The sequence below is a fragment of the Acanthisitta chloris genome, unplaced genomic scaffold, assembly GCF_000695815.1.
Source record: "Acanthisitta chloris isolate BGI_N310 unplaced genomic scaffold, ASM69581v1 scaffold27338, whole genome shotgun sequence".
In the NCBI taxonomy this organism is placed as follows: Eukaryota; Metazoa; Chordata; class Aves; order Passeriformes; family Acanthisittidae; genus Acanthisitta; species Acanthisitta chloris.
In genome coordinates, this window is record NW_008686961.1 from 113,263 (window position 1) to 129,042 (window position 15,780).

The 15,780-nt window shown below is 40.0% G+C and overlaps 1 protein-coding gene across 1 annotated transcript in view; it reads right to left on the minus strand.

Annotated features, from left to right (window-relative positions):
- Nucleotides 1–15,780, minus strand: part of ABLIM1 (actin binding LIM protein 1) — a 130,162-nt gene that overhangs the window by 92,042 nt on the left and 22,340 nt on the right. Inside the window, exon 2 of the mRNA XM_009080407.1 lies at nucleotides 6,787–6,945. Within this exon, the coding sequence (XP_009078655.1) occupies nucleotides 6,787–6,945 (159 nt within the window). The remainder of the gene's footprint in view (nucleotides 1–6,786; nucleotides 6,946–15,780) is intronic.

A 15,780-nucleotide genomic window follows, 5' to 3' on the forward strand; every position in this document is an offset into this window, starting at 1 on the left:
TACTTCTACCTGGATTTTCTAAACTGTTCAAATCTGACTTGCTGTCCTTAAACATGTTTGCCATTAGGTCTTCCTGTGCACACAGATAACAGTGTGCCTTCCTTTTTGCTTTTGCACTTGATTTGCATACTAATCTCTTCAGCAACAAGTACTTCTCTTTCTTCATCACCCTTCAAATCTCAATTTAATCATCCTCATTCCCTTTTCTGGGACTTTCTACCATGGATAAAGGATGCAGAATTATAATCCTCCACAATCTTGAGTCAGATCCCTAACATCCTGACCCTTCAAACCAAGGTATTGTAGCATTTCTTTCCTTTTTATTTGTATTTGGCTGTTAGAGCGTTTCAGGCTCATAGATGGCAATATTTTATATTTTAATGACTAGAAATGTCCTTTTCTTTAAATGAAAGCCACAACCCTAAGGCTGGGGGGGTGGGGAGGGAATACAAACACTCGAGAAAAATTGAAAGACTTATTAATGGTAAAGACTGTTTCAATGAGAAAGTTGAGAAGGGGAGTTCCAAGTTGGCAAGGTGCACTGATAGAATTACAAGCCTGGAGAGTTTTCACATGAAGAAGGCTTTTTGATTTGACAACTCAGAACTTCAAGTGACCTCATATAATTTCCTGATGCTCAGGAAGGAGCACAGTCTGTCCACCAGTTATATTACCACAGATCAGTCTCTGTTTCATTTGTGGAAATGCAGAGATCTTTTCACACACTGCACAGGGTATCTACTACAAGAATGTCCTCCTATTTAAACTTTCCATCCACTGACACTGAAGTATTTACAGCACTAACTACCAAGCAGTCAGTCTGCAGTCTCCTCCTGCCACCACTGAAGGAATCTGATGACAGATCAAAGGTCAAAGACCTAATGATTTAAAACACATTCCAACCTGTTGATACAGTGTCTGCTTACATGACCTGAACTTCTTCCCAGTCCTTCAAGGGAGGAAGATCCAGTTCAAAGTCAAAGATTACAGAGCATCACAAAATGTAAACTTAGGAATCCTCCCCCTTCCCTGTCAAGCCCATTGAACTACAGATGATGTAGCCTTGAAAAATCATCACATAATAAAAACAGACCTGTGCCTGGAACATAAACATACCACAGAGGGTTCTGGAAGTACATGTTGGTGTGGATTTTCCTAAATCAGCTTGAAAGACATCTAACTAAAAATTACTTCATAATTAAGAAACTGATTGATACCAAAGTTTTAATAGAAGCTAGAAGTTTTTTCTCTGTGGAATACTCTGGGTTTGTGGAATGCTTCATGGATGTCTGGACTTGGCTTTGCCTTATAATTAGCAAGATTATTAGCAGGTAATTGCCTTTCCAGATTTGATTTCACTATAGCATGTAAAACATACATACACAGTGAAGCATTTCCACATGGGATAACTTAATCAAATTACAGACCTTTTATGCCACATAGTTGTGGGATGTCCCAACCCAGAAAGTGTTCAAGGTCAAGCTGGATGGGCCTCTGAGCAACCTGGTCTAGTGGAAGGTGCCCCTGCCCATAGCAGGGCTGGGACTAGATATCTTTAAGGTCCTTACCAACCCATGCCATTCTCTGATTCTATTATAGAGAGGACTTGAAAACTTCAGGACACAATCCACATTCTCATGGCAGGATAGCTTATTTATGAGATTAAATTTTGGTTTAGTTTGCATTACCATATGGAAGCTAACTATGTTTTCCAATTTATATTTGACACCAAAAACAGGGACATTGTCTACTATTTGAAATACTCCTACCACAAACACTACACTACCGTAAGATACTGCAATCAATCTCTACATGTACCAAAATCAAGATATGTAAACTTTTACACTGTTACTATGAAAGCTTAAAGCTTTTTCTTTTAAGTAATACAGTGTATTGAAAGGAGCATTTCTCTCTAACCCAAAAGATGAATCACAGGCTTAATAATAAAGCCTTATTATAGCAATTTTGCTAGCCTCAAAGTTTCCTCTCCTAGTGCATGCAATAGGGTAAAATGAACTGTAATCAACTGACAATGGTAGAAAATTATCACTTGTATCAGAACCAGGATTTAAACCGAGATATTAAAATCTCTGCTCATGCACATCGTAATTTAGGGCCTGATCCCACACACATTTACATATGTAACAGCATTGCAGTGAGTGGTCTTAGTTTTTCCCAGAAAAGTTAGTCATGTACATAGATGCCTACAAGAACAACTTATTACTTCTTGATAAGCTACTAATTCATTCCTGTTAATATTAATGCTTATTAACGACAAAACCAATGATGTCTCCAGCTCAATCTGCTCTCCCTTCAACCTCCTCATCTAACCTTCTCCCCTCTCAGCCTGCTACTCCCATTGCCTGGTGAACATTAATAATTTGGTATGATGAGAGTAATGTACACCTGCTAAAACAGAATTTAAAACTCATTTATTACGACTGGAGGTAATGCAGAATCCAATCAAATTTGCATTGGTACACAAATCAGTGTAATTCCTCAGCAAGGTATGTGACTTCGTTATAAACCAGCCAAAGACAACTGCTCTGAATAGTGTTCCTGGAGCTGCACTCCTAAATGTCTCATAGCCCTTCCCATCCATCATTGCCCTGTTAACTCCAGCTCCAGTCACCTGCTGCCTGCTGAGATTCTTTGCCTATCTGGAGGCAGCAGAGCTCACCTTCTTGGGGCAGCCACACCATTTTCAGCTCTTTGTTTTCCTATCAGCTCTTATTGTGAGCTGCAAATAGAACTTGCCAGCATTGCCAGGCAGATAGGACACACCAGCTGGATACACGTGGTTCTCAACAGGCAGAGTCACAGCTAGCTGCATCTTATCACGGGGGTATGGGAACACATCACTCAGTGGAGGTTTTACTAGTCATCTTTGTCAGGAAGCAGTTACTCTGTTCTGAGAAAGATTCCAGAGATGGATGGAGCACCAAACTACAGGGGAAGATGATTGTCTGATCACATTACATGACGCATGAGCATGTCCTGAGATGGCTGATACAGCATGGAGACTGAAGTCACTGTGTTCCTGCAGTGCAACAGCCACCACTGACATGCCAAGAAATCAGAGTGCCCAAGCATCTCTGATATAACTGAGGGAAGCAGGATTACCAGCGTATCAAATACACTTAACAGTATGATGCAAACACAAAGTTGAGAGCACGAATGGTAATGAAAAAGAAAAAGCCGGAAAGGAATCTCATACAGAGCAAAGTAAGACTCTTTTACTCACAGTAAAACTCTGTTACTATATGACCAATGTGAGCATAATGAGGAAATGGATTGTTTCCACATCTTCCAAGTCCACGGGTAGAAGTTTAAATACTTTCAACAGGTATGAAAACAGACAAATATGAGCTTGTTCAAGTCTTTCACATTGTAGCTGTATGAGTTGCATTCTCAAGAGCAAAGTTTAATACACAAAAAGAGAAGGATAACCAAGCCACCTGACAATGCTGCTGATACATTCTGATCTCGGTATCAGCTGTTTTCTCTAGCTAACAGCACACTCTATAAACTAAGGGGATCTAACTCCACCTCCTGTAGAGTCCCAGTCATGTCAAATTAAAAACTCATCAGACTAAGAAGGAACAAACCTCACTTACTTGAGCAGCTGTGTGCCACTTGTATGAATCATATGGTCAGACAACATGCAATGTAAGTAAATAACTATGTGGTTTAAACAAAAGCTGCATTCATTTAAATAGGAGAGGCAACCAACAAACAAGATCTGCAGCTCAGGTATAACATTCAGAATAGGACTTGGTGCAACCTCCCATACACACCCCTTTCCTTTCTCTCTATATCTAAAAAGACAACACTCACTCTCTGGCAAATCCAACTAATCAGGCACAGACAGAATGAACAGCATGAGAAAAGTCTCTTAAGATACAGCACTGTCCCTCTCAGTTCAAACTGGAATGTGCAGATAATACCAACAGGCAGAAATCACACTGTCAATCCCCTCTCCTAAAGAATAAGCCAACACATGCAACCAGTCACTTTCCACAAACTCAGTTTTCTTAACAAGTTAATGATATAAACGACAGTTTCATTTCTGTCAGAGTTATTTCCATAGCTCTCCTTTCTCTGGAGATCTTCATGCAAGCAGTCATGAGTTCAGTAATATTATGGAATATTAAACTGTCACCAGGATGGAAAAATCTCCATAAACAGAAGCCACAATGAGTTTAGACACTCTTTTAGAGGAGGAAAGAAGAAGAAAAAAATATCCTACTAAACCTAGTCTTGCAACAGAGCAGTCAAAGCAGAACAATTTTAGTATTTAAATGAAGAACACAGGTAACAAACAATTTCTTAGATCCTAACCATTCATTTTACATCATGCACATAGTTCAAGTGACTTTTAGAAAAAAAAACCTTTAGCAACATAGGAAAACAATTATTTCTGTTTTCTGCTATATCCCATGTATTCCAGGAAGCAGAAGAACAGAATTACAGCAATCACACTACTATACTATCCAACCCACATTTGGAACTTGAAAAATATAACTGAAACTCAGACTGGGCTTGAGGCACTTGTCAAAGTCTGGATCCGAAGTAAATGTGCTAGATAGGGACTTTCAGAAAAGGTAACTTAGGTTTAATAGAAGTGATAAACTAAATAGTATAGATTCTGATACTCTGTTTTAGTTGCTAAGTTACTCTACTTTACTCCAGCACCTATGTCCACATTTGACAGCAGCTCTGCCACATTCACCTGGAGCCTGAAGCCCTTTCATTCTATCCATCCCATGCTATGCTGGGACTGAATGTGGTAGACATTGGCTGCACAGGAATTTCAATGCTTCCCTTGTTTCACATGGGCCTATGTATTTCTCCTTATTCTCATCTTTCATCCTACATACTGTGGTTACTTAATTTAGCCAACTCTGCACTGTTGTTCATTAAACAAAAACTGTATGAAGGAGTCAGGATTGGCTCCTGCTCTACAACACCCATCTTCAAAGGGGATGAATTCACAAAGCATAGTTTTACAATTATTTAATGCTTCATTAAACCTATTTTTGTAAAAAAACACAGTGAGTCTTTGTTGTGGTCACAGAGAGCTCAGTAGCACGAGCTGCAGCTGCTAAGAGTCCTTCAGGTCCTCATTCTGTGGAATGGGCAGTGCCATCCCCATTCCCAAGGCAGCCCAAAACCCTTCTGCAGAACCAGAGCTGACAGGAGGCAGAGCTCTGCCTCTAACACAGCTGCCTGCCATGCAGTTTTCCTAGCACACTTGAGCAAATGGGGGTCCAAAAAAAGGTGAGGTCTCCACAAAAGTGTGCATCCCAGAAAATCCCAGCCCCCCGAGAGGGAAGACCAAAGAGAAAAAAGCATGGGAGACCAAGCAAGAGGGGAGCTCATGCAGGGAGGTCTGAAGCACTGGGAGCCCCACGGAGTGAGGTCCCTTGGAGGTGGAGACCTGGAGAGTGAGTGATGTCCACAGGCAGTGGGAGGCACAGAGGAACCCCCTGGGGAGGGCATACCCTGTGAGAGGTGGAGGCCCAGAAGAATGGAGCCCCAGCACACGTGTGTGTGTCTGTGTACATACTTAGACACACAAGTAGGTATGGGTATGTACACACAGAGTTGTGCACGTGAGTATGCACACTCCTATTTTGAACTTAGGCAAAATCCAGCCACAAGTAAAGTAAGTAAAGGAAACATTTTCAGCCACTTGGCTTAAAAGCCCCAGCTCAGCTGTTTCTGAGTGTCCCAGTGCCAGCACAGCTGCTGCAGGTATCCCTCATCTCCTGCTCCTTTCCCTTTTGTAATGATCCTCTGCACTGCTCCTTGCTCACTGAAGGCTCCTCTCTCAAGATGTGTGGTTGTGGCTTCCCTCCATGCCTGTACATACTCCTCAGTGACCACCCTGCACTTTCTGATGTCAGTATCCATCAGGGTCTTTTTGGTGGGTTTTTTGAAAGCAGGTACTTACAGCAACCAGTTCAGTTCAAAGAATCTTCATTTTCATAACTATCCCTATAGAAAGGCAGTGGTTGCTATTGGCAGTTAAAAAAAAAATTCCAGATTTAGCCAAATCCTTGAAAAAGCCCTTAGAATGAAAAGTAGAAACAGAAGAACAAAATGTACAAACAGACAGAATTCTCTTAAGCATTCTTAGGCTATATTCCTTTTCACCCTATGTATCACACTATACAGTCCAAGCATAACCTCACCCCATTTATGGAAATAACAGGAAACAAACAACAGCATTTGAAACCAAATCAAAAACTGCATTTCTGAGTGGCTGCTAGGTCTACACTCTCTCTTCCTTCCACAAAACACCTCATCTTGGACTTGTAGTGTTGTTCCATTGTTTCCCAAATAAACAGAAAAATATTCACCAAAGCTGACAGAGTGTAATTATAGCCTAATTCACTATTTGGGAAATATGTGAAACTGTGTACATAGAACTGTACAAAGCAAATAAAATTGCAAACAATATTTAAAAGAGCTAAGATTTTATTTTCATTTCTTTCAGGTACAATTTTCTATTTGGTAGCTGGCAACCCATGAACATTAGAAAAGAGAATGAACACACAAGTATTCAGAGCAGAATGTGCTACCTTAAGTCTTCTAGTGATGATCACCTTGTCCATGTGTGATTCAGCCTTTTCACCCCCTTTCTTTACCTTTCCCATCTGAAATCCTTCAGGAACTGAGCAAGGAGAGTACTGATAGCAGGACACATGACCTCTCACCACTGGTTCAAGGTACATTTGCATAAATTAGCTCATTTCTAACAGATGAATGTGAAGGTCTTACCTTTGCAAGTGAAGCATTTGATGTGGAAATGCCTGGCCTGAACACGGAGTACTTCCCCTTTGCATGGCTCCCCACATTTATGGCAGTGGATGACTGGCTTTTCAGAAGGGTGGTGAGGCTCCTGAGGATGGGCCACTGTAAAACAAACAAACAAAAAGACTTCAACCCACACAGAAAGGGTATTTTCTCCAGTACATAACTCTGTGTTCTCAGACACTTTTCATCACGATACAAATCTGGTCACATTTCGTGCTTGTCTGAAAAAGAGACCATTTGTTTTTAATATCTTGTCTTTTCATAAACCAGCAGTTTAAGCCATTCACATCAACCACTACCTCTTTCCACTGAGGCTGCCATGGAAAGTCAAGGAAAAACTCCCTCCACAATTTCAGTGCCACCAAGTGTTTTGGAACACCAAAGAATTTCTTTCCAAGAACATGAGTGTGTGCAAACCACTCAATGAGTAGACAAGGAAACAAGAACTGCAATAATTTAATCCAAGAAATAATATAATCCAAGCAAAAAGGATTAAAGGAAAGCAATTCTAAATCAAGTTTTGGAAACCAGATGACCCAGGCAGTCTCCAAATGACAACACTAAATATAAACTACAAGCATCTCCTTTTCACTACAGAGATACCTCACACAGAGAAAAAGAAGCTAACATTATTTGTTTCTACTCCCATTAACTCTAGTAGAAATGACTTTCTGCATGCAAATCTGAGACACTATGAGTAGGCAGAAATGACCAAAATATCTGCAGTATAGTCAAGGGAGACACAGTTCCAGGTAGTGGTAATCAGCTATCCAACCACCCTTAGCAGAGCCTGGATAGCAACAGGAAAGGTTTTTCCTCCACATTTGGCTTCTGTAATACATGTTTAACTTTCTCTTTAGATGTGTCTTGTGGCAGTTTGGGGCCCCAGTATAAATGCATGGGTGTAAGCTAGAGGAAAATTTAATCTCATCTGTACTGTTTGAAGTGGAAAGTATTACCCAAAATGTTCCCAAACAATCCTATGTTCCTCCAATTCTCCCTCCCACATCCCATTCGAGCAGGAGAAAGTTTTCCTCCTTGTAATATTATTCTCAAACTAGTGGTGCTCATCAGAACATTTCAGAGAAAACATACCTCTGCCCACGCCTCTGTCTTCATACCATTCCTGTCCTACTTTTCCTGGCCTGCAAAGGACTGAGTGCTGATACACCTACATCACTCTAACTGTCACTGAGAAACATCTCCATTATTCCATCTTGGAGTCTTCTGGAGATCTTTTCCTTTCCTGATCAATTCCTGACATCACCCCAGCCAGGACTACGCTGTTTTTCAGGTTACTGCTTACACAGCAACATAACAGATTTCTTGCTCTTATTTACAGCACCAGATTGCTCTCCTTCTCCAAGGAACTTCTGGGGGAAAAGCCACATCACTTCATGAAGCCCTTCTATATTCCTCTCCTTTATAAATGTCTGAATGAAGAAATGCTGCTATCATTCTGCATTATATAATAAATACAAGATTAATAATTAAGAAGTCCAATATGTGATTAGGGGAGTAACAGCATCAAGAATAGAGACTAACAAATAATTGCTGTTCTAAGTCCAACCAAGCTAATACGGCAGCTCTTACCACCACCATCCACACCTCCCACCCCAACCTTCAAAGAAAATGGCTCAATTCTTGTACTCAAGTTTGAAGTTTTCAATACCTCCTCCTCTAGTAGCCTCATTTCAACTAATTTTCTTGAGCAGTAATTCAGCCCAGCCTGGTGAACAGAATGTGGCTGGTAATGCCAACCAGTATTTCAATTAGCAGTTCCAGTGAAGGCCTTGCCTTGAGTGAACCTCATCCAATAGTCTGCAATGCAATACTATTTCTGGAGTGGAAGTTATTATTCTTCCAAACAAGACTATTAACTGGTAACCAAGGAAACACATAGTTTATGCAATGACAAAGAAAGAAAGAAAGAAAATAAGAGACAGACAGAAACAAGTGCTAGCAAATTAAATTATGAGAAAAATTCCCTCCCAGATCGAGATAGCCTGAGATGGGCCTGATGCCAGCTGAGAAAAAGTGAACAGAATAGACTTTTAAAGTTGCTCACATGAGGACCAGGATCAAGGATTTGGGAAAATGCTCACAAGGATTTATATGGTGCAGTGTGAAATCTGTACCTGCAACATTGGGCTCTCTCAAACTCACATGTGAGGGACACCCTAACATATCCTGCACACCAGGTTCCAAATCTTCTGGTATTGATCTAAACCACAAGTTTTTGCTCTTTACAAGAGAGTAAATAACTATTTTCAAGACTGGTCCAATGACGTAGCTTCTTTCCAGTTCTACCTTTAAATCCATTTAAATGAATACAAATACTGTTAGTTGCTATTTCCAGGCTGATCTCTTTAAGTGAAACTAATTATGGTGCTTGTCTTACTGGCCTCAATTTGGCATTGTAGGTCAAAATTGAGTAATTCACTTTTGCTCTCCTGCAAGGAATTGCTTGCAAGCTCTTTCCTTTGGATATATAGAATACACACAAGGCTTTTCAGTGACAGAGGTGACCTTTTATAGTTCCCACTGAGGACACAACAGGGAATTAAAGAAAAGGAAAGTGAAATACCTTTACAAGCAGCTTATTGAAATGTTTCTGACTGAAGTCCAGCCAGCTTACTGGACATGTCAATTGTGAGCTGCTCAGGGTTTGAAAAGGTGAGCCAGGAGCTGACTTTATCTCCTTACAGGGATTTCACATCTTGAGAGAATAAATATTTCAGGCTCTGCCTGCACCAACCCTCCCGACATCAGCTACATGCTACAGCTTATGTTCTCAGGCATCATGTGCTAGCAGCAATGATGCAATAAGGCAACTCTAGATCATGTTTAAAACAACAGATTCCAGACAGTATAATTAGTGACAGGACATTATTAATCTAGGATCTGGATAACCCAGATTCCAACCCCTGCTCCACAATGTATATCTAGACTCTATAGATGATGTCCCCTAACTCTAAAGGGCTAAAGTCAGCCACCTAAATTCAGCTAAGTCTGAGCCTGGGACCTACCAGCTTAAAATTAGGTTGTCTGACTCTTTCAGTTTCTCTGTCTTCAGTGTCTCTGACTGTAAATCAGGTATAATAGCACTGTTAACCTCACCCTACAGTGAGAATAAATACTAATGACAAGGTTCCTGGGCCCTGGGATGGAAAGAGTCACATAAGCACCTAAGAAAATAAGCCAGTCCTGGTGGTCACATATGCTCACTGTTGTCATATTTCTGGAAGCATCATTCCTTGGAAAGCTGAGTGAGCATACAAACACTAACTTGGAGAGCTGTGTTGCCTTTAATGAAGTTTCAAATCCAAATATATCAACACCACAACTATATTCCAAATTAGAAGAAGATTAAGAAAACATAAATTAACAGCTTTCTGAGGGAGAGATGCTACCAGAACAACACATACTTGGTTCAGTCCTGGGGCTCACACTCTTATTTGTATCACAAAGTGCACACTTACAGCATGGGTGTGGATCATAAACACGTATTTGCCAGTTGCAGTATACTGATATGTGTCTACACACAAATCACATCAGGTACCAGCTCAGCCCAACCAGTATGACAAGGTGCATGGATGCTTTTGTTAAGACTAAACACTGAATCTATAGGTCTAGCTCACATCAGCAAGGTGCAAACACCTAGTAACACAATGGATCTAGCTCCAAACACATGTCATTCCTTCACCAGTACCTAGGCTACTAATGGAATTGTTTTGTTAAACTGGCTCTAGTTAAACAGACTAGTGCAATGCCTACACTTGAACATAGGGATGCTAGAAGCAGGCACAAAGATCAAACAGATGCAACAACTTCTTTGACTGTTCAGTCTTATTTTTACTCCTACAACACTTTTCAATATAAACTATGAAAGTTACAGTACCTATAGAAGTCAAAGCTGTCATAACCTTTACAGTTTTACAGAGACCATCAATAAAACTTTTCCAACGTTTCAGGTTGCTTTATAACAGTTTTAACTTCCAGTGCTGCTGGGCACTGCCTGAAAAGACTTCATTTTTTTTATTAATGAACAAAATCTCAGGTGAGAGATAAACAGAGGAGAACTTTTAAAGACAAGCTAGGTTGATACTTCCACCCCTGCTTTCAAGATCAGCTTAAATGAATAATTAATGAATAACTAATGCTTTCTCAAACTCATTTAGATTTCCAATAAGGCAAATCAATGTCTCATTAAATACCCAATTTACCCAGAGTAACACACACTGACTGGGACAACCTGGAAGTCTGGATTACATAATTTAATTCAGGGGAAATAAAAAGAAAAGAACAAATTCAATAGCACCTTCATTTATGAGGAAAACAGTCTTTATCACTGCAGTATTGCTTTGTGCTAACATCACTCCACAGACATATCACCACAATTTTTGTCATTCCTTATGTTCCCTTGTGAATCATGCAATGTTGATTTCATTACATTTTGCAACTGCACTATATTGATGTAAATTCAAAGCAACTCTAACAGCTTGAGAGGACTCGTTACTGCATTTTATCTAAACATCTCAAAATACATTTTATCTAAACATCTTTGAAAATCCCAGATTTGCAAAGAAAAAGAAACAACAGAAATGGAGATAGAAAAGACCATTAACAACCCAATGTTCACATGAGAAACCAAAGGCATTTTCTGAGCAGAATGAAAAACTTAATTCACAGCGCAGAGTTTAAGACTGTCCTGCCAGGGCAGGACAGTGTCTGCTTTATAGAGAGCACATCATTGTACAAGGGTTTAATAGCAATTATATGTTTTGTTGCATCAATCAGAAAAAGGACCTAAGTATTCATACAAAACCTTCCTGAGATGGAGATTACAGCAACTACTTGAAGAGTAACAGGTGTTGAATAAAGAAAACAATGAAAACAAACACTGCAGCATTCTTTCTCTCCCTGAATACAGAACTGTTAGGGAATCAAAGACTCCAGCTAAGTGACTCTTAGCTGCAGATTCTTGCTGGCAAGACTCCATGTATCTGCTGCAAACCAGAAAGTACCTTGGCTTTTTATTGGAAGTCACAAAGAAGCTTCTGGGAAACACCTTGCTATGCGTATGCTGCAAGGCAGAGGCAACAGGAAAATAAGCTGTGCCAGTTCTGCTCTACACTGCAGTAAAAAACCAGTCTCCTCTATATTTAAAGAAGAGAAGGATATGGGCCGTTGCTCTTTTAAAAGTGATTTTTTGTCACTTCTCCATTTGCATGGATATCTTTACAAATAAACTTGAAGCTATGCTCAGTCAGCTCTAACCATGTTGTAGAAACTTCAAACTTCATGCTAGGATATAGAATTTCTATGACTTCTAGCTCCACAACCTCTGGGCTCTTTTGCACAGCACTCACAACATGCTGTGCCCACTGCAGCACGGGCAAGGGGACTCTCAGAATTTCCCAGCCATGTCCTTTATATCTTTAGAGTGGCCTCCCACAGACAGCAGGCTCTGAAATGCTAACTTTCAACTGGCTGCTGTGTTTTCTTGGCTACAGACTGAACTATTAAGAAACAAAAATAAAGCACAGATGCAATGGTGAGAAACCATTGTAAGATTTTTGCTAGCCTGTTTTACATTTCCTCACTCCTTTCTGCTTTCAGGAATTCAACCAAAATGACTGTGCTAGAAATTGACAAGGCAGTACATGCAACCAGATCTTCCTACAGACAATAGCTCTCTATCCTCTGTCTCTGCAGTACCTTGATATGGCTTTGGAGGCTATCATTTCTTAAATTAATGTGGAGAATTTGCAATTCAAAACCTGAAGCTTTAAAAATAAAAATTCCCTCAGTCTCTGATGCAGCCAAGGGGCTGCACTGGCTCCAGCTGGGCAGCTGCTTGCCAGGCACAGGGCAGAGGTAGGCAGGTGGGCACTGTGCTCAGAATGACAAGCTGTGAAAAAAATCTGTTCTGGGATGAAAAGATGCTAGAGAGACACTAGAGAACCAAGTTCAAGAACCAAATCTGCCTTATCACTTCTTCTCCATGTTCCATTGTAAAGAGAAGAGAACTAATTTTCTCCCATCCTTTGTGTTTCTCGCAGAGGTGACTGTAACCCCTGGTTTGTCAAAGCCTGTCTGTCTATAGCTGGTACACTCTCCAAGGAATTCCTCTTTTGTAAAAGCTCAGCACAGTGGAGCCTTGAGGAGTTACTGAAATACTTATATAAAAGAAGGGGTGAAAAATGCAGTGTCATTTTGCTTATCTGCAGACTCAGTTCCTGAATCTCAAATCTATAAGAATCCTATCAGCTAAGGGAACCAAACAGTGACTGAGACTGAAATCAAATCTCCCAGCTGTCAGGGACTGATAAAGATGTTACTGCAGTCATTAGCCATAGGTATCAGACAGGGATCTTCAGAATTCCAGGAAATCCTGGAAGGAAGCACTCCCATAAAGAGATGCTAGTGAGCTGCTTGCCTACACATGTATGAAAAAGCCTAAGGGAAAATCCTAGACTGTAGCTTGCTCATACTACTGCCATTCAAATCAGACCTGAAGAATCATTATAAAGCATTCTCTTCCTGTAAATTTATCTGTATTACTCCTACAGTGTGCCAGTTTGTCTTAAAACTACTTTTGCTGTCTGTAGATATCCAAAGTAGCTATTTTTAAAATAAGGCAGAAAAAAAAAAACCCTCTTGCTGAAAACAGCAGATGCAAACAGGACCACAATAGTAAATGGAACACAGCAGGACAGAATCTCTTTTTGCACCACAAAAGTTAGTGCCCTGCTCATGGTGATGCAAGGCACTCACATCCCTGTGAGAGCACACCAGCTGACTAGAGTGTTCATAGTGAGGAGACAAGGCTCCAGACACTCCCCCCCGTTTTACCACCTTTTTTTTGGTGTGTTGGTGGGATGAAAGCTAGAGATCAGCACGCAGGGCAGCACAGGAAAGAAGGCTGATTATGAGGGAGTCATGTAGAGAGGGATAGCACAGCCCACGTCTGTTCTGGTTTGGATGCAGAAAGAATTACTACTAATCCCCCAGTCCTCTCTCTCTGGTCTTCCTCTACTTAATTAACAAAGAGAAGACCTAAGAAAAACTGATACCTTTCTCATGTATCCTATTCAATTACCATCATAACACGTGATTCTCAGCCTCAGTTCTACAGCTAGAATAAACAAAGTACCAGTGCTATCCATCCTCAAAACAGCCTCTCATGGTCAGATGTGAAGCTGACTACCAGACAGTAATGAACACACTGGTATCAGTTCTCTCCACCCCATCCTCCACACCCCTCGGCAGGCTCTGCAGCAACCAAAAGATTTTCACAAAACACTAACAGAAGACATGGCACATGTCCAGCCTAGAAACAAGGTGCATTGCATAACCTATAAAGACATTAACAAGTTTAACTAGATAAATTAGGGTGATAGGGTAGGGTAATTCCTAAGAAAAACATTTGAGAAAGTGTTGTGAGTAAAGTCATCAAACTTAATTTCCATGAAAAGAGAATGTAAAGTTTTCAATGCCAGAAAGCAAATTTTAAAAAGGAAAGACAAAACATACATTATTTTTTAATAAGAAAAGTAGTATTTAAATACTTGCCTATTTTCAGGTATGCATAACACATGGATAGAGCTAATGCAGCTAACAGAATGAAAGATAAAAATTTAGAGATACAATTGCCAGGTAGTAACCCAAAATATTAACAACTGCAACTTGAAACCAGCGTGAGATGCCTCCTGTGTTACTTACAAACAAAAATAAAAAGCTTTGTGCCACATACATACAAATGTGTAAAAAGGCTAGGAAATAACAAGCTTTAAAATATACCAGAAAAAACAAACAAAAAAAAAATCACATTTGTTTCTTAGTTTCAGAACACAAGTGCAAACACGCTTATTTGCTCTATATTTTTCCTGCTGTTTCCTATCCTCCTCCCATGCCTCTTCTGCAATCTAGAGCTTTGGTACCACAACTAATTCTCCACAGAACAGCCTACAAGATCAGGCCCTAAGGACTCAGCCCTATAAAGATTTATGCATATGAATGGCTCAGTATTAAGTGAAATATTTAACATGAGCACCTGCTTGATCCTATCTGAAAAGAGATCACCTTCTACAACACAGACAAAAGTAGAGAACATAGTTGTGATGGTTCTGTGATTAAAATGAATGTGTTTGATGGATTCAGTTTGCCATGATTTGACAGGGATTGAAAGATTAAGAAAATTTGGTTGCATTTATTTAAAGGTTAGAACCTTACCTGAACACACTGAGGATTTCACCACAGATTCTGATATTCTATAGTTTTAGGGCACAGTTTCTCAGTGACAAAGCATAACTCTTACCAGGTTTCAGTAGGTCCTTATGCCTTACTACCTAGGAACCTTGGGATATTCTACTCTTGCTTCGAACCCCTCAGGAGCCTGAGCTCCTTCTCAGTTTGTCAGGTAGAAACACAATTTAATGCTAACTCAGCCCTACAATCCAGTTAAACTGTAGCAGTATTATTGATGCTGTTCTCAACACAAAAGCATCAGAGCCTAGTTCAAAGAATTTGTCATTCTCTAAAACAGCAGCAGTCAGCAAATGAAGGAGCAACTTCTATCATGTATGTCCACAAATGTTTGCTTGGTAGGTGAACAAAAGCACATTCCAGAGCATCATCACACTGCAGGAACAAAACAGCTTGCCAAAATATTTCCATTTATATTTGTTACATGACACTTGTTACATGACAATTACCATTTAAGAAAAATTATAATCCTTTCAAAGAAGAGTCATGAACAGCTTGTTAACTGAGTATGATCAGGAGTTGCTTTAAACTTGAACAGAAAAAGCACTAGGGAGCTTTAAAACTATTTTCAGTAATGAAAAGGCACTAATCTTGCAATGAAGTATGCAGCAAACTAAGACATGCTGAGAAACAGATGATGTTCAAACAAATGTTGACTAAGCCAAGGCAGTCTTTGAATGGAAACCT